This window comes from Sciurus carolinensis, chromosome 13 (genome assembly GCF_902686445.1).
Source record: "Sciurus carolinensis chromosome 13, mSciCar1.2, whole genome shotgun sequence".
Classification (NCBI taxonomy): domain Eukaryota; kingdom Metazoa; phylum Chordata; class Mammalia; order Rodentia; family Sciuridae; genus Sciurus; species Sciurus carolinensis.
This window is the reverse complement of record NC_062225.1, coordinates 18,854,498-18,875,116: the sequence shown is the minus strand read 5'-3', so window position 1 is coordinate 18,875,116 and position 20,619 is coordinate 18,854,498. Positions and strand designations below refer to the sequence as shown.

Genomic DNA, 20,619 nt, shown 5'->3' with positions numbered 1-20,619 from the left:
GCATATGGAACAACCAGGACGGTAGTCTTCTAAGTCTACCACACAGCTTCTCAGAAAGACACCCCAAAGTTCCCAGCACAAAATGCACATAAACAAGTACTTAAAATAGGAATTGATCACCATGAGCTGATCCTCACATAGTCAAAAAATAACTGTTTTCTTCTGATGTTTCAGCATTTGTTGCAAAGATTTCAAAATAAGTGTTTGCACACTTTGATGGGGGAATGTTGGAATAGTTGAAATATCTTCCTTCTCAGAAATCCATGGATTCTTACTCTATTCTTACTGAAGAGGAATACATAGTAATATATACACGTGTGTGTGTATCCAAGTACATAAGCAGGGAAAATACGGTAAAATGTTAGCCATAGTTAAAACAGAATGGTGAGTTATAGGTGTTTGTCGTGCTATTCATTCCATTTTTCTGCATGATGAAAATATTTATAATAAAAATTAGGACACTACTGAAAAATAATATATGGAAAGGAACATCCACACAATACTCTGTTATTTTCTATGTAGCAGCCTGGGCTTTGGTATGGGGATCCCTGGACATTTTCACTATGTGGTGACTCAAGGAAACCATGATAGTCACAAGTATAAGAAGTGCTTGCCTGGCATGCTTGAGACCCTGGGTTCCATCCCCAGCATTGTAAAAAGAGAGAAACAGAGAGAGAAATAAATTTCTCTCTTTAAAAAGAAGAGTATCACGTTTGATTATTAAGAAACCACTCAACATGGGATAGGTTTGGAGCTAGTACCGAAACTTCAAGCATACTCTACCATGATAATGGAGAGAAAAAACAATTTCAACAGTCAAAATAAGAGAAATGGACCCTCCATGCTCAGCACAACTTGCTACAACACTGCACATTTGAAAAAGAGCAAGAAGAGACAGGAACAGTGAGGTGGCCAGGGCAAGAGTGGGCAGCCAGCACCACCAACACCTTTGTAGGTGAAAGAGGTAGGAGAGTTGACTCACTAAAAACAAATAAAAACCTCCCTATAGATTTAATTTTACTTCCCCATTATGCCATCACCTCCCAGAATTAAAGTTTCCTCTTCACTCCTACTAAGCAACAGATATTGAAAATCTTATTTCAGTAACTACAATTAATATAAGCCTAGTCCTCAGGATCTATCTATCTGTAATATATATCTATATATATAATATTTGTAATAAATATATATATATAATGCATATATACTATACATGTTATATGCATATATATTAAATTTATCTGTAATACCAAGCATAGACTTCCTGTATCTTAATATTCACCAATAAATATTAATATCCTGAAATTCAAAGGATTTGATGATACTGCTCAATAGCTTCATCAAAGACAAAGTATTGTGGCAGGGTGAGACCAGAGGCACAAAAAAGACCTTCCTTAGTGGGTAAATTTATTCCCCATGCTAACCTGGATCCCCTGAAGAGATTCCACCTACTGCCCCCTGAGGACATTCAACCCTAACCCAATCTGACAGTCAAAAGGGCTATACTGGGCAACGTCACCTTGACCGACACGGTGAACTACATTTCGCAGACACTGTAATTCATGGTGTAGAAAGAACACAAACAACTGCTTAAAAGAAATCAGTGGACCACAGCCTTATGGTGAGAACCGCATGAGTCCATCTCTCAATCCCCCACCTCCTCATCACTGCCTCCTCAGGTGAAAGTGGACACAGGAGCGAAGGGAGTCCAGTCTACTGGAAACCTGAGAGGCACCCGGAGTTTAGAAAGCTCTCTATCCTGACAGAAAAGGATGCTCAGGCACGCCCCACTGTAGAATGAGGACGCTCTCAGGAATAGCGCTGGATTCCCGATTTCTTGTTATACCATCTCTCATGCTCAGGAATGAGCATCAGTCCCTCTCAGTCTCTTTGTCCACAGAGAAAAATAGACCAAATGATGATGATGATGATGATGATGATGATGATAGCGGCTAGCACATGGACAGTGCCTGGTGCTGGGCACCGTTCTAAGTTCTAGAGGTTAACATCTTTCATGTTCTCCACGACCCTGCAGATAGGTACTCATATTACCTCCATCTTACAGGTAAGCAGAGGCCAAGGCCGTTATTTGCCCAAAGAAGTTAAGCCAACTTATGCAGAAATCTGATTCACTGCAAGCCTGTTTTCCAGGAGGAGAGACCAAAGGGAGGTTGCTTCAGTGCTGACCACACACTAAAAGCCCTCAAAGCCTGAGAATGCCCGGAGAGTATCTGCCATACTGATTGGGAGAGTAGCTAACTACCCAGAGAACAGCGTCAGGAAATACATTTGTTCCAGACATGTCCCAACTTGGGGATGAGGGGGAAAAAAAACACTGGATTACAGATTCCTTGAGGGCAGGGATTGGTCTCACTCATCTTTGTTGTCCTAGGACTTAGCAAATACCTTCCAGCATACAGAAGGTACTTTCAGTGGGTAGAATGAATGAACAAATGAATACATGAACCACAATGCCTGCTGTTCCTGATTACTTCTAGGAAAGAGCCTCCCTAATTTCATTCTCTCCTCTCTCTAATGAGAGAAAGAAAGAGGAAGGGAGGGAGGGAGGGAGAGAGAGAAAAAACTGATGCGCATATTGCAAATAGAAATGGATCAGGAAGATACCAGTTACTAAGTTACTTCTTAACCTGGTACAAAAGTAAGGTGCTGGCTTTGAAAAGCCTGACCAATTTTGGTTCCGTTTGTTCTCAGACTTCTACCCTCAGGCCTTCCGTGACCCATAAAACGGAGACACGAATATCTACCCTGCCACAAGGATGGTGGTATAGGGTTTGCAAACTCTAAAAAAATGGTTGTTTGAAGACTTTCCCATTACTTAGCATTGTATCTGGCACATGGTAGGTGCTCTGCAAATATATGTTAAATAACAGAAGATTCAGAACCCAAAGCCATGTTTCTCTAAATCCTAATTCATAAGACTTTCTCTATGAGGCTCAAAATTGTTAGGGCAATCTCAGTGGAAGAAAGGAAACCAACATCATGTAAGTGCAATTTATTTCTTTAGGTCAGAGTTGGAAAAGTTACTTCCAACTGAACAAGCCTAATGGAGAAACAAGGCTGGTGGGAATAAGGGGGAGCTCAAGGTCCCCAGGTTTGCGAGTCCAGTCAATGGCCCCCAACTCTTGAATGACTCCTCTCTCTGCTCCTTCCCCCCAGCACCCCAGGTCACAAGCTGAGAAATGGCAGCGTCATTGCTGTCACTTTGCTCCTCTGAAATAGGAACCTGGATTAGCTCTGGCTGCCTGAGGCTCAACCCAGATAAGTCCAGGGCAATGCTGATAGGCAGTGGGAAGGAATTTGAGGAAGTGACAAGAAATGCCACGTCATCCACCATAAAGAAAGCTTTCCCACAAAGTGGCCTGGGAGGTGGCTACATTGGGACTGGTGTGCAGAAGAATGCAGATAAACTCAGAGGTCTTTTGTAGAGTCAGGACGGAGAGCCAGCTGCAAACAATTCATATCCTTGCCACATCCTTCAGCGACTACCGAGAAGAGCATAGGATGCCCGTCCCCCAACACATGGACACAGCTCTCCCTCACAGTCAGGAGGAGCCTGAACTGAGAGTCCAGGGTGCCCTCCTGCTGGGGACCAGGTTGCCCCAGGCAGCACTTCTCTTTGCTCATTTCTAACATATCAACCAGAGACTCACCAGTATTCCTGAGGACTTTTTTTTTTTTTTTTAAACAAAGATTCTAGATTGCAGTCCTTCTGTTGCAGGGAAGGTTATGTGCCATGTCAGAAATAAACTCTTCCTAATTTCATTCACCAAGTAATGGACATCATAATAATCTGCAATGGCATCTGTCATTGCAAAGATTTCCACTGTTCCTCACAAAAGTTTCATGGAAAAGTGGAGGTCTGCAAGCAGCTATTCTCCAAAGAAATACATAATGAAAGAAATAGGCCCTAGCAAAGAAGATGGGCAGAGTGGAACTCTTGTGTTGTTTGCTAAAAAAAACCCAGAAATTTACTATATGGTAAGACCTTTTTTTTTGCATTGAACCCAGAGGGTCTTTACCATTGAGCTACATCCCTGACACTTTTTATTATTTATTTTGAAACAGGATCTGCCTAAGTTGCTGAGGGCAAGTTGCTGAAGCCGGCCTTGAACTTGTGATAGTCCTGTCTCAACCTTCCAAGTTGCTGGGATTACAGGCCTGTACTACAATGCCTGGCTAGCATGACTTTCTTTACTTTTATTTAAAAATTTCATTCATAGGATCCATTCTCAAAAAAAAAAAAATATATATATATATATATATGTATTATGTATATATATAAATTGTTTGAGTTATTATCAAAAGGAAATCTATATTTTGAAATATATTATGAGGCCTAATATTTTTACAAAAAATATATTATGTATTATTAAATAATACTAGAGATTACTTAAAAGGGCATGACGGCCTAGATCTCAGCTTATACATCTATTGATTAAATTCCATAATATGTCTGTGTTCTAAACCTCCTTACAAGAAACTGTAGCTCAGATCCTACTTTCTCAAATTGTACCAAACGTCTATCTAGAGAGAAATGCAAGTTACTAGTATTCCAGAGGTTTCTCAGGGGCCATGATTGTTGGCAGACCATATTTTCATTCTGGATAGCCAGGGAAATTTTTCAATACTGTACATTTTTGCTCTGAACTCTTTGAAAATACACCAAATAGGAAATGATTAGAATCACATTTACTTATCCTCACATATTAGCATTAAATTATTAGTTGTATTAGTGGTTTACATTTACATTAAACTTGCAAATGATATACACCCTTATTTTCATTCTACGAGCATCTTAATTTTTTCCCTGCATGCATATCTAATCATTTGCTTACCTCTTATCACTCCAGGAACCTAGAGTTCTTAATTCCATGGATTTCCACAGGGCAAAAATCTAGGCCACCGTTTATGCTCAGAAATCAATTCAGCCATCACTATACTATGCATCAAAACAACATTTTAAGAGCAAAAGTTGAAGCCTGTGGCATTGAGCCAAAGCACCTCTCCTCAAAAGGAAACTGCAGTGGGATTTTTAAGAGCAAATAGGGCAGGTCATTGAGGTCTAATGCCTCACCAAGAAAGGGGGAATCCTTAATGGCCCAATGTTTCTGAATTCAAATTTGGAACATAAGACACCATGCCCAGAGAAAAATGCAGATCACCATATCCCCCCATGTACTTCCAGAGTGTCCCAGGTAAATATTCACTGGGTCAATTTTCTCTCTTTGCTTCTAGTGAGATTACACTAACCAATTCTACTTTCATGCTCTAATTAAAACCAGAAAGAGTACCACAGATCTATTGCACGTTTTTTGCAGGATCTTCATCTCTGAAACACAATATTATGCTAACATGATAGTTTCAAAAGAAATCATGCCACTAAGTCTCATAAATCATAGGAACACCACTGGCTTCCTCTAAAATTGCATTCAATCCACTAACTATGCCATTTGCAAATTATGACAATCTATGCAAATGTACATTAAAGCCATAAAAAACTTTTCTCTTCTATCCTTTTCCCACAGCCCAAATAAAGGTGAATTAAGAATATCTGGTGAAAGGTATACATGCTATGGCCATTTCCCACAGCAAATAGGGTATTTTCCTCTGGGAATAAAACATTTTCCTTAAACTACCGTTTATAACCCTTATCAGTTCAACAGCAATAGAGTCATCGAGTCCAATCTCTTGTGGAAAAAAAGTCAAGGTCAACAAGTACTTGCATTTTTGTTTATCTTTAGCTGCAATTGCTACTGACATTCAATTGGGTAATAAACATGAGGTCTGTCAAACGCTCCCAATGAACAGGTGATCCAAAAGCTATCTCAGCACAAGGCCATTGCCAGGTAATCAAACAATCCTGTTATAACAATTATGATTTGAGCAAATTTATTTATAGAGGCAAACACCAGTCAATTCTGAATGAATATTACCACACCATTCCCACCACTGGGGTAATAAGAGTGAGGAAGTACAAGTGGGTCTTGCTAGAATTACCCACCCACGATAACATGTACCCTAATGAGCACAGGATCATCCAAAGAAAAGGCTTTCTCCTCTTATCTTCTCTATTTAAAGGCAATTTTGTTTAGCTCAATACAGCCATGTCCTTTGCTATGCCAGCCAGGTTCCTGAGGCCAGTTGCCTCTCTGCCTGAAAACCAATTCTACGGCTATGTGTGTGTGTCTATTTGGAATTGTTGCATTATTCCTTTAAGCCGGCATGCTTGCTACATTGGAAAACACTTCATCTTAACTTGAAAAGTGCTAGAATTTGTTCAGCATGTTTAATCCTAAAGAGTCAGATAGATATTTGGAATAAAGACCACATAGTTCTTTCCAATCCATCATGAAGCTCACTGATATCAACAGGAGTTATGCATTTGGATCCGGGCAGCACATGGCTCTGTGCCATATTTGACTTACAGATTAAAAATAGAATCTGTTCCAGCTGCAAAGTAAGACACATTAAACCTACTGCCTTCATCAGAAAAATGAAAATTAAATCTAAGGGTTGTGACTAGTATCTAAGATGATGACTCTGGTCCACAGGATGCAAACCTATTGCCTCTGCTCATTTATGAAAAATGAACCTCAAAAATATTCTTGAATCCTTAAAGAATTGCTTCCAACTCTTGCTGTGTGGCTATTATTAACATTCCACCATTTAGCAGAGCAATTAATGTTTTCCAAAACTCATTCCTTTTCTTCCAAGAGCATCAAGACATCTGGAAACAAAGTACAGACCAATCCTTCTAAAAACCACGTCCTGGGAATATAGCAAAAGCTAAAACAAAACAAAACAAATCTTAGACACACAAAATGAAGTGCACTATTTTAAAAGATGACTTCCAATATAGACATCCTAAGTCCCAGGTGATGGCGCTTTTAGTCAAAATACTGCTTCAGTATTTGAAAGTATGCTTCAGTTTTTAAACATTCTGGCAAAAAGTCAATGTCACTAGAGTTGTATGCATAGGTAAATGCATCTGCTATTTCTAATCCGGGATTCTGTTAAGTCTTGAGCGGGTAATCTGAAAATTCTACATAAAAAGAAAACTTAGCAGCCAGGAAGTGGAAAAGGCTGTAGCACATCAGGATTAGCATCCACTGGGAGCCCATAAACATGAAGTCCTGTGAAGCAAAACAGCTCCTCTGCAGCACTCAGGAAGTGTTCATCAATCAGTTGTCAAGCAAAGGGGGAAGTCACCTCATTTTCAGAGCAGTAAACTGATGAAATGAGTCACTGAATTCCCAGGATAGCCTGGCTAGCCTCTTCTTTTCCACCCAGTTCCTGGTCCCCATGGAGCCAGAGCCCTCTCCAGAGGGAGTGCAGAGCAGCAGGCAGGGAGAAAGGACTTTCCCGAGCCACCCTCAGGAAGGGGTGGGGAAAATGTCACTTCTGCCTAGCAAGGGCGTGGGGGGAAAGCCAGAGTCATCCAGGTCCAGTTGCACTTGCTACATCAGTCTCTGGAGAGCTGAGTCCATGCTTAAGAAGATAGTGGGCACACCAGACAGACCTGTAGTCCATACAGTCGATTTTCTGAAACCTCCACATCATTCCAGACCCTTCCATCGCCTACCACACCCACATCCAAGCAGTCTCTCGGTCTATGCAGCCCTCCTCTCTCCAGTCTCTTCACTCTGCCTTAGTTCAGAGCCTCAACATTTCCGAATAACCGCAGGGCTGCCTCCAGTCTCCCCCTGCACCGACCCCTCAGATCTGACCATGCCATTACTGAAGGTGTTCAGTGACTCCCCATGAGCTCCTACACAAACGCCAAACTTCTTAGGACTCCATATAGGATTCTTCATGGCCTGTCCCCTGCCACCTCTTGAGTGTCACCTCAGACACATCCTTGCTCACCGCCTGTCCTCTAATGATGCTGATGTACTTACAAAACCTCCACAATGTCAAGTTTTTGCTTCTCCTTTGCACCTTTACACAAATGGATTTCTTTGCTTCCATGCCCTTCTTCTTCCCCATTTGTCCCAAGTTCCAATAAAGACTCACTCCCTTGGGGAAGTGAGAGATCAGTAGTTAAAAACAAACAACAACAACAAAAACAGAACAAACAAACAAACAAACATTTTCTCCTAGGGCTAACTGGCACTCTGAGTATCACTGTGACTGGAGTCTGTGTGGAGAAGGACCCACATCTGAGTTCTGATCAGGCTGAATGAGAAAGGGTGCTGTAATCACTTAAGAATGGCTGTCATGGGAGGCTAGACGCATGACAGGCAGTAGCTGTATCTCTGGTGGGTGCCATCCTGGCTGCAACTTGCACCACGCTGACTCACTCGTGCGACTTAACTTCTGAGATGTCAACTGTTCGCTCCTCACTGGACTGTCAGTTTCTTCCTTTCAGAAATGACCTCTTTGACTTTGGATTCTCATATCTAGCACAGGGCTGGGTGTGCAGTGGACATTCTATTAAAACTCATTCAGTTGATGAGACCATTTCTGTTTTCATCTCTTCTATCTTTGAGAGTAGTCCTCTCATTAAGCTTAAAATTCACAATGTCAAACAATACCTTTTAGTTGCATTACATTCATTCCCTTCACGTAAGGGGATGTTCTTGGCACTGGGATGTGGTAATGTAAATATTCCTAAGGCCCAGTCCCCTCAATTACACAGACTGAAATATTATTGCCTCAGAACCTTCTTTTTTAAAGAAAGTGCACCCAAATCTTTCCATTCTGGCATCTCAACCCTGCCCCACCCCATTTCTAGTCTAACTCTTGCTCATTTGAGTCTCTCTGGCTCCATTAACCCTGTTACAGGGGACAATAGCCAGATCAACAGGAGCATTCTCACCCTACCACTGGCCCCAAGTGGAGAAGGAGAGAAGATGAGAGGGGAGCCGATCCACCATAAAACGGTCAGAAGGTCAGAACGAGATAACAAGTGGAGAAAGGCCTGATGGCATTGCAAAACAATTAGTTCCTTGGGTCATATTAAAACAGGCTATCACCTGTTCCAACCATGGAAATCAAGACTACCTCAAATACCAAGGAGTTAGGAGTAAAGAATGGATTGTGATTCTATACATCTAGTCAAATCAAGCAATCAAATAGGTATCTACTGTTATTATATTTACAGCATTGTGCCAGGAGGTGAGAGGAATTTAAAAGGCATCATACAGATGTTCTGTTGAGATTATTAGTCTATAGCATCTCACTGGGTCTTTGCGTGAAGACGTGAGGAGAATTTCTTTTAGATCTTAATTCCAGTCAAAAGGATTCTTCTGAGGAACTTCCATAAATGCTGTAAATTGTATTTCACTCTTTGTTTTGGCTGTTAGGAGGTTCAGAGCCAAATTAACTGCCTACTTCCAGCAATTATACATGATCTTGTAATTCACAGTCTTCTGAAGTAACCTATGACTGCCTTCTTGCTCATTTTCCTTTTATTCTAATTTCTTCATATACTATTTTGATGCTATTGTATACTTATCTAATTTGTCAATTTCCTTAAATTCTTTCTTAGAATGAGGGAGAGAAGATATACACATTTTAAAATTCAATACGGATTGTACCAATTTACAATGGTGTGATTCATAATTTTTTCAACTTTTCAATGGTGGAAAAGTGATTCTCATTCAATACAAACCCTTTCAAAATTTCAAAATTTGGTCCTTTTCTGGGCTAGAAGCAAGCAGTTTGATGCTTTCAGTGTGGGGTAGGGACACAATATCATGAGGAGGAATAACTGATACTCTACAAAGTGCATTGAATACACTTCCTGCATTCAATATTTTCAATTTACTATGGGATAAAGGACATAATTTCATCATAAATCAAGAAGCATCTGCATATACTTTTATCCTAAGACATCAAAGTATAAAAACAGGTCAAGGTGCTACTGTTCTGGTGTCATAGGTACATTTTAATAGAGGCATGCATGCAAAGAGTCAAACTAAAAACCAAATGAAATTGTTAAGGACACAGCACTGATTAAATGCTTATACTTTAGCAACATGATTATTGACAAATGAAATATGTTCTGCCTTTACTCTTCAATTCTTCCTTTCTTAAAAACACATGACTGTGAATAAAATTTAGGATTTGCTATATAAGATTATGTTCTCTTTTCCTCCTGATCTGGAAATAAGTAAAAGGAAGTTCTACTTTATTGTTTGTCAGGAAATAAAATAAGCTATGTTTAGGAGGGAATGCATATGGGTTATATTGGTAAATGGGGTAAGCCAAAGCTAATTGTACTAATCAGATAGAATGCTTTTAGGTTAAGTAATTATGGAAAATTATCTGCAAGACTGAACTAATCCACAAAGCCAGACACTTGAGCAAACCCAACTTTACTGACTCTACCTCTGGGACCAATCAATACAAAGAGGTAGACAACGCCTACATCTTTTTAAGGAAAATGCTTGGCATAAATGTACTGTTTGGGTTATTTTTTGCTAGGCTGACAGCCAAATCCTCTGCTACCATCTTTAATTAGTACTAGCATTCATGAGGGAGAAAGATGAATTCAGGGGCAGAGTTAAGTATTGCATCCCAGGAGATGAAATCATACTACTGGGAAGGGCATAGACCATAAAAGCCTCCTCCAAGGGTAACACAGTCACTCCTGTTTCAAGGTCCTGTCTCAGAAATCATCCTCACCCCCAGTCCTACAATCCCTCAAAAGATTCCGAAATGCTGCTTCTGTCTCCATGCATCTTTTGTTAGATGCCCATTGAGGGGCACCTGATAGTATCCAAGGGAAGGCGCAGGAAAAACTGGGAATTACGTAGGTGGTGTGATTTCAATGACAGTCCCAAATTCATCTACACCAACATCAGAAACAGCTCCTCATTGAATCTTTCCTTCATTGCCCCTGTTGAAATGCATCTCTGAGAGCCAGGGCAGGCGAGACCTTGGCACCTATTTCCACTTTGACAGATTTCCACAGGAGATTAGCTTTCTGGCACCCAGAAGAAATCAGTCCTGAGGGAATGTAGTACAATTGCAGCTTGAACACAGGAGAGGTTTCTCAGTCCTGTTTATTAGATGAGGATCCACCAATGACTATGTGCCTGTAACTGTGCTGGGCATAGGATATCCAAAGATGGAGAATACACAGTTCCTTTCAAGGCAGTCTCCTGAGAAGGATGACCCATACATGGCCCATACATGGCTCATTTCAACATGTGGTGAAAGATAAGAACACTGAACACCAGCACAGCATAGAAGGGGGTCACTCCCTCAAACCTGGGGGTTCGTGGACTACTTTCTGGTCATAACACTTGAATTTAGGTTGGAAGCTCTTTTCCTGGGCCACATAGATTCTCCCTCCAGCGGTTAGAATTGAAGAAGAAGATGTCAATGGAAGAGGGGAAAATTCTATTTTTATTCTTATTAACCTCTAATGAGTATTTCCTTCAAACAAGTACATAGATAAGTAACAAACCACAGAACTCTTAGCAGGGACTATGACTTTCTCCCCAGGGGAAATCATATTCACATATCATGATACAGTTGTTACAAATACCTTAACACATCACTTACATTCATCACTACTTCAAAAATACAATAGATAATGGATTTTGGGGTAGATCTTGTTGTGCAACGCATATTTAACAAAGCATTTACCTTACTGTATTACAATTCACTTTCTTAAAATATTTTTTGATAATGGAATCTTCAGTATAATTGGTTTCCCAAATTATCTTATTATTTTTAATATGTTGATTAAAAATACTACTCTGAAAAGTTTCCCTAGACTTCACCAAACTGCTACAGGAGTCCCCTCCACAACTAAGATGTCAAGATTCCCTGAAGATCAATATGAGTCAGCAGTCAGGTGACTAAAGTAATGATGGCCCCCATGGTCCAGACAGCAGAGACCCTGGGTGGCCATACCAAGTGATTCAGCAGCAGCCCTCACCCTAGAGTTACCCAGGCTGGGTCACGGACATGTTGACAAATAAGTACACTGATAGAAAACTCGGGGCACCCCCAGTACTTAGTGACTATTTCACTTCCACACACTTGATGTCCTTGTGGGTGCACACAAACTTCCTGAGGACACATACAATGACCTACTCGTTTTCATAGCCTCACACAAAGCACCTGACACACAGTAAGCACTTAATCCATTTTGATGACTTGACTAGAATGTATAAATCTACATTTTCCCCCCTTAAATACAACTCCTGATAACATTTTGGCTTGTCTACAGAAGAGATTATGATGCTAAACTCTTTTTATCTCCTTGGGCTATGTTAAATGAATGCTTCCCTAAAATTAACTTCCTCACCTCTGCCTTGCCAAGAATGACACCAGGTGAAGAATCCACCACCTGGGACAATGGATTCTCTCCTCATTTATTTTCTTGGGGAGAAACTAAAACACATGTTTAGGCTGTGCCAGGCTGTGTGTGGTGGCCCTGGAACGTCTGGGAGGGCCAACCTGAAAAACGAGTTATTGCTTATAGTTTAAAACCCAACACAGAAGTGAGACAAGAAGGGAAGGTGAGCAGGAACATGAGGAAAGAAATAACTGAATTAAATAATTACAGATTGAGACCTGCGTTTTTAAGTTAAGCTCACCATTTTTTATTATTTACATAAAGCAACAAAATGAATGTTGTTCCTGTGAGTATGGAATATATTCTTCTACATGTGATGCAGCTTAGAAAAATATCTCAAGATTTAGAGAGGAAAGACCTGAATATTACAAGCAATTAACTCCTGGTCCCCTACAACAGAAAATACATTCCACTGTCCCTGAAATACTAATCCTCTTCTAGCCAGGGGAGTATTCTCTAGTTTACAGCAGACTGAATGAAACTGAAAAGTAGCTACCTTTAAAAAAAAAAAATGCTCATGCTTTGGTTGCAAAGCTAAAGGATGAAATGACAGAGCATCATTATTCATAATTCTTTACCGCTCCATTTCCATTTATTAAAAATAATGCATGAGTCTTGGGAGACAAAGTAATTAATTCCAGAGAAGTCAAAGAATGAGTGTATAATTTTAGAAGTTCTACAAGTCACACTAAAGTCAATATTCCTTAAAAGCAACAGCAACAACAAACGTCCATCCATCACCTGCAACAAAACTCCAGTATCAGCACAGGTGGCAAAGGCCAGTGTCATTAGGCAATTTGGGGGCAGCACATAGCAAGTCTTCTGTTAAATGCAAACTGAAGGGAAAATGGAATTGTGGCTTTAAGGCCACACTTAATAAATATCACACCTTTTAAGTTTCAAAACTGAGAGTATAAAAATGGCCAAGAAATTCAGACCATGAGTTCACACATAAATAAAAATGCGCAATCAACAGAAACTGTAAGAAATGACCCTGTTGACTAATGTCCTGTCTTTTCCAATTGAGGGTCAGACCTATTCAAACCCAATCACATGAGGATGGAATCAGTAAAGGTCAATCAAAGACAAGCTGAAACTCCAACTGTCTAGCTGACCTTCAGAGCTTGTGACAAATTGCTATCAGTCAATGTCAACTAATGACAGGAGCTCTTTGGCTAATCAATTGTTCTAAAAATGATCAAGAAAACTACTCACAGGACAGCTCATTTTCACATCAATGCCTATGAAGTATGAAAAGCTCATTTTTTGAGTTTTTAATAAGCTCATAAGTAAAGCAGTTACTTGGTAACAGAGGTCACCTTACAGAAAAAGACAGAACCTTTGTCTGTCTTTTACATATTCTTTTATTACCATATTATAGTAAAAAATATGCCATGGATATGCCAGAGGGCTACATAATAAAGTAGGTAACACTTCATCCACTTTTGAGACAGATAACGTGTGTGCGAGAAGGAAATCTATTTGGCTGTAAATAATTTCAAATGCATGGTTTGGTTGTTTAAGATGAAAAACAATGACCTCAAGTTTACTAGTGATGTGGCCTAATAGAGAGAAGATGTACTTTTAGTGAAAATGCTTATGGCCAAGTTCGTGCCCCGAAATGCAGTTACCACTTTTAGAGGATGAAGTTATTTTTCTGCAAGAGGACCTGCTCTCACGAGGCGAGAAGCCAAGCAAATGGAGAACAGAAAACTGTTACCCGCATTTGATGAGTCAATAAAAGAAAAGGGGAGTGCATTACAAGATGTTCCTGGGAAAATAGTTCTCAATCTAAACATCTAATTGGACATGTTTGAGAAGTTAATAATATGGACCTTTTGATAACGGGGATTTGTGGAGTATAATAACTTCCCCTTTCTTTTTTTTTTTACACCTGACTTTTCCCACCAGGAAATCATTTTCCTATTCTGCCTGCCACCTCATGCCAAGGCCACACTTTAATTTGCAACCTAACATTAAACACAAGCAAAGTAACACATAGGGTGCACTGGTCTAAGACCTGGGGCCTGTGGTCACAATTATATTTTACTTTCCCCTTTGCTCAAAAGTGTATTAGCCAAAATACATCACGGTGCCCTTGAAATATAAGAAGTCCCAGGAGAGACTGGAAGCTAAAGAAGCAAGTGTGAACAAATATGGATCAGACAAGTCACTTTGACCAACAGACAGATGAAGTCACACAAGAAAGAAGAGAAGAAAAAGAAAGAAATCCACTTTTAAACACTTTCGTCATCTTCAAAGTTCTCAAGTGATTATAAATACTCTGCTTTGAAAATCAGAATTTTTTTCTCCAAGAAAACTGTTTCTAAACAAATGGCGATAACTTGTGTTTTCATCTGAAAAAATGACAAACAGACAGCAGTTTCAGATTACACCCTAAATCTGAGTTTCGAGGGTAGTTTTTCAAATTAAAATATCTGCTGTGGCCTCGACCACTCTCAAGTTGTCCATAGGAAAGAAATAAAGGAGGGGAGGGCGACACTTAAGCCCAGCCATAATTGGAAGTATGTGAAAAATGAAGTGTCAGTTTGGTCAATAAAGGGCAAAGGTCAAGGGGAACTGCAGCCCAAACTCTGTGCGAAATGTGCTCATTAAGACATCCAATCAGAAAGCTCCTTCCCACCTATCCCATTATTCATCGGACAGCTGACTGTTTCAAATGCCTGGGTTTGGGCTGTTATTACTTTTCTTCTTCATGTAAAAAGGAGAGCTGGCATATAAATCGTTGCTCAGTCATCTGGAACGCAATGTGGTCCTTCCCCACCTCCTCCCTTCTTGCTCCCCACCCCCTCTAGGGCAGCTCTGCCTGCTGGCTTCACAGGCCTGGAACAACTGCCTTAAGATTCCCCTCAATAAAACATGGAATTGCCTTCTGCCATAGGTTGCCTGGACTCCTACAAAAGCCGGCGTGGAGGTGGGGGGCAGTGGGAGGCGTTGCGACTCTGGATACGTTATTATAAAGAAAGAGCAGTGCTTTTCAGTTTCTTTAAAGAAACATGGTGGTTTTTCTTTTTCTCTTTTCTAGTGATCCTATTGTTGATCTGAGACCTGCCCCCCCCCCCCCCGCAAAAAAAGAAGTTCATACATGGGTTTAGAGGTGCTAGCAATCATTCAATTTCTTTCAGGTTGAAATGTTTCACACCAAATTTTGATGTCAAAATCATACTTGATCCTCACAAAACAGGAAAATAAGATGAGCTTTAAGTGGGAAATGTTCCACAAGAGAAATCCTGACTTGATTTCTGGGCTCTTATTCTCAATTCAATAACTCCTGAATGAGTGAAATGCTATAGGCTCTTAATACATAATACAAATTAATCATATCAATCATCACACTCTCCTTGTAAATAGCTCAATCGTCATTCTACTTAGCACACAAAACTAGGTTCTTGCTCCCCAGCAGTCTTCTCCCAGGAGTCTCAGCTGATTCTGTCATGTTCCTGGCTATGTCGCCCTTAACAGAGCCCAGCACTGGACCAGCACAGAGAGCTGCGGACAGAGTCGCTGAATTGGTAACAGAAAGGATGTCTGGCAAATGATCTGTTTTCCTATTTCTAAGCCACACAGAAGTACAACATTAAATGAGATGTGGTAGTTAGGAGCTTGGGCTCTGGACTGAGACTGAGCGGGCATGCATCTCAACTCCATCACCAACCAGGATGTGGCCTTGGCAAATCTCCTTACCTCCCTGATCCTCCATGACCTGGCTACAGAGTGGGGGATGGAAATACCTACATTAACTGTTGGCCCTTAAAATCCTATTTTATTATTATCACTTATTCATCACCCTTCACTTTGGACCAAAAAGGGACACATTACCCAAACTCAAAATGTGGTCAATCATAGCTCCAGCTGCTGGTGAGGCCTAGAGTGTCTACAGCAGGAACCCCAAGGGAAGAGGCACCAGGTTTGCTTGGTGTTCTCCTGCTCCAACCATACATGTCCTGGAGCAGTCCCTGATTGTGGTCAGCAGGACCGACACGCACAGTAGGATAAAAGAGACCCAAGAAGGACACAGTCTGCCAACGTGTACCTCATATTACAAAACACTACTTGGGGGTCCTGAGACACTCCATCTTGATGTAGTCACAAAACCCAGAGACCCAGATCCCAGAGTAGCCTCTGACAACTACTCTCCAGTATTTCTGAACTATTTCTTTTCTCCTGAAAAGTGGGAAATAGCAAATAATTGACAGGGATAAAATAAGAATTCCATCTAACATCTTTGGAAATGCTTTGAGGAAGCTGAAAGGTAGGCAAAATCAATGTCATAGTAAGAGCAGCGGAATTCCCAGCCAAACACAGAAGTGAAGGCTCCCTTTCAAATGCCCATTTTGAGGGACCTTGCTTGTGCAAAGGGCCACAGGTGTTAATATTAAATGAAGGGATACAACATAGGGAAGAGCTGTCATGATAAATAATTTAGTTGGGGAAAAGATATACTATGTAATTCATGAATAAACATTAAGTCCCTGAATAATAATATCTCTGGTACCTTCCTAATTGCATACCTCATGGACATTCTCTTTAGAATGCCCAGGATTGGATTTTGTGTTTCTTTTTTTATTCTTGTGTAAAAATTTGTTCTAAAACTATTTCATCCATCACAATAACTTACTAATTTGGAAAATGATCAGGTCCTCAAAATCACCCAAACTGTGAAAGCTCCTCTAATCAGAAACCTTTACTGTCTTTTGAAATATTTCAGAACTTTAGAAAACTCCTGGATGATTTATTTTATTTTATTTACTTTGAAAGTCAAAAAGAATAGGATTAATTTGTGATACACACACACACACACACACATGCACACACACACACACACACACACACACATCCTGTTCTATACCTGCGCCATGTAGTAGAGAGGCTATTTAAGAGAGGGTAAGAGCCTAAGGGATTTTTTCCTTTCTTTTCTTTTTCTTTTTCTTTTCTGATATCATAGGTGTCATAATAAAGTGGTGAAAATGGAAAAGAAACAAGGAAAAGGCAATGCAGTACAAATAGTACAGTAGAGAAAGTTTTAAAATATGTATTACGGCTGTCTGTGGGGGAAACACCTCTTTGGATATGTTCTTGACAGACTGAGTTATTTCTGTCTATTGGGTATGTATAAAGACATATTTATGGATTTATAAATCTTTTCAAGAGGGCTGTTATTTACCCAGTTGACTAAAATGGACTCAAACTGTGTAAATAACTATTTAGGACATGTACTACAGGCCAAAGGCTGGCACAGCCTACACACAGCCATGCCTGCCAGAAAAGGCAGACAGGGAAAACATGGAAAAGCCACTGTGCACAGTTAATCCAAAGGCTGCACAAAGACCCAGCTCCACAGGTCTCAGGGATGAAAAACAGGTTTAGAAGGGTCATGGTTGGCACGGAAATGTGCATAAGTTGTTTGGCCGACACTTGCAGGCATCATTCATACACTTTGCAGAAATAAATCTCACTGAAAAAAAAAAAAAAAAAAAAATCCCACCAAGGAAGGAAAGGCAAAGAAGACATAAAGATGTGGCTCCAGCTGGTGGAGGGCAGGGAGGGGAAGACAGCATGGAAAGTTCTTATCTGATCACAGTGAAGTAATGGACTGGTTATTGTGGAGAGATGAAGAGGATATGACGGGGAGAAACGTTCTACGCACAATCAGGACACTGGGATTTTAGGTCTGGCCCTGTGCTTCGACCTCAACAAATCAGAAACTTGTCCATTTCTTATTTTTCTCAACTGCCAAACGGGGGTAGGGCTGCTTCATCTGCCATCTGTTTTGGTTCAATCAAGATGCTTCAAATGAGATAATTTATGTGAAAATGAGAAGCGTTGCATTTCAAAAACCCAACGTGGTGGTCTTAAATATAATGAGGAAAAAAGCATACAGGCAAAGTTTCTAAGTGACAAACCAGTCACATGAAGAGTCCATGGTTCCTGGTTATAATCAAATTCACTATTAAATAGGCCTTGGGAGATCACTTGTTGAAGTTAAAGGAAACACACAAAATTCCTAATTCCTTGTCATGGCTCAACAGAGGAGAAGAACTGGCATTGGGCATTTGCCCTCTGAAAATCCTCTTATCAGATTATGTTTGAGAAAACTTAGGCATCGCGTTCTTAAATTCAAGTGCATTTCAGCAGTTTGCCAGCCTTAACGCAGCAGCCAATCTGCCTGCCCATCCACAGATGATGTACGTTTTTAAAAACAAGAAATGAAAAAGAAAGAGAAACAAACAAAATGCTCGGCTGTGACCCCACATAGCAATTTTGGGCTACAGGAAAAAGAATTTAGATTCCATTTACACCTCTTTGAAAACTCATAATGTAAGTAGAATTTTGAAAGTAGGGCTTTATATATCAAAAGTGCTGACGCTGCCTTAACTACAGTGCTGTGAACAGCGACGCCATAACATATACATATGCACTTGAAAGAAAAAGGGCCCCTTGGATTTATGCTGCATATCATCTTCCAGTAAAAGTCAGAGGTCAGAGGTCACCTGCTTCTGCCTCGGCTCTGGACTAGTTTACTATTCCAGGCTCCGTTTTTACTAGGCTTATACTCATGATGAAGTCAGCAACTTCTCTTTGAACAATAAAATGTCTCAAACGCTTAAGATTATGTTTGCAGAAGTTATTCCCAGAGAAAATAGCATACATGTGCCTTAAATTAAAAAAAAAAAAAAAAAAAAGACAAAAACAAACCTTCCTGCTCTCGTTTTCAGATTAATCACATTAAATTCATTGTAGACTTTGCAATTCTGATGGGTGTAGCCTGACTGGGTTAGACAGCAAAACTCTTAGATTGCTTAAAAGCACCCAAGTGAACCATGATCACAGAACCAGATTTTAAAGTATGTACCTACTGTGGGCCCAGGGTCAACTTCCTTAAAGCAGACTTTCTATTTACAGTCAAAAAATTCTCTATTCAACTTTAATTGCATTAATTAAACACAAAATCCACTGCAATAGGGCCTCATCAAAAGCAATATGAGTCGTGTGGATACTCATTCAGCTTTTCCTGAAGACTGACTTGATATTGAAACCTTACTGCCTATCACTTAAGTCAAACATGCACATCCTTGGAGACCTGCATGCACACACGTGTGTGTGGGTTCAAGGCACCACACGAGTTAAGTTGATATTGTTCCATGTCTTCCTCACTCACTTCATCTGGCTTTGCAACGAAGTCAAACACTTGAGAGAGTCAATATTAAGGTAAGGCAGACAGAGGGCCTCAACCCAGTGGAGAGGGAAGCCCAGCGTAGGTTGCCCAATGCCTTCTAAGCAACTTATGACATCATTAACTTGGGATTCTAATGGGTGTTTCTTCATGATTCCTTGAAAAAACCTCCCCAAGGGCAGTGATAACACTACTTTCTATTTGTATAGCAGGACATTAGTGCCATACTGTTTATGCACATTTAACTTCCAATCTACTCCTCCAGTCTTGCCCTCGATCAATTCACTGACCGTTTCATGGAGGTGGCCAGGTGACAGGCGATTAGGCAGTTGGAATGGCACAGAAGAAGAGAAGGGCAAGGGAATTAAACAGGATGAGCTAATTCTCACATTCTGTGGGATTGTTTTCTAGGAGGAACTGTATAGAGAATAACTACCTAGACATTTCCGATTTTTCAACCCTTATAAATAAAACAAGTATCAAAAGAGAATGAGAACACCTCTCCTACCTTGCTCACTGCTGTTATCCCCACTGTGTGACGTGTGGCCCCCACTGGATGGGCCTGGGGTTCCTCCTGAGCGGGTGGACGCCGTGTCATCATGATCTCTGTTCCAAGAGGGCTGTGGGGGCACAAATCAGAAATCCAGATAAGAGCAGTGTGTTAACACTTGTTGGGTGCGATCCCATCACAGGGTGACGTCGTGAAGGGAGGCCAGAGTGGACAGGGTGCGCGCTTCCCTTCCCCCTCAAGACTGGTCCAGCTCAGAGCTGGATGGCACATTCACGATTTGCCAATTTCTGCTTCCAAGCTAAAATAATATCTACAAATAGCTATTCTGTAAGTAACTGCATGCCTTACTACCAAGGAAAACAAAAAATGTTCCAGGCAAAGGAAGAGGAAAATGCTGCCATTAGATTCTATTTTTCACACCAAAAAAAACCCCCCTGACCCAACAGCCTGTTACTCTGGAAATGCAAAATGAGAGTGGTGGTCTCTACTGTTGTGGCTCATGGAGGCCTCTGATGCTAGAACACAAACATGGTAGAGCTTTTAAGATCTCACAATTAGGCCTGGGTCCATAATAGC

The 20,619-nt window shown here is 40.5% G+C and overlaps 1 protein-coding gene across 5 annotated transcripts in view; it reads right to left on the bottom strand.

Moving 5' to 3' along the window:
• Meis1 (Meis homeobox 1) overlaps positions 1-20,619 on the bottom strand; it is a 133,639-nt gene that overhangs the window by 84,369 nt on the left and 28,651 nt on the right. For all 5 annotated transcript variants that reach the window (XM_047522604.1, XM_047522605.1, XM_047522607.1 and 2 more), the window contains exon 7: positions 20,041-20,152. In XM_047522604.1, coding sequence (XP_047378560.1) covers positions 20,041-20,152 — 112 coding nt within the window. The remainder of the gene's footprint in view (positions 1-20,040; positions 20,153-20,619) is intronic.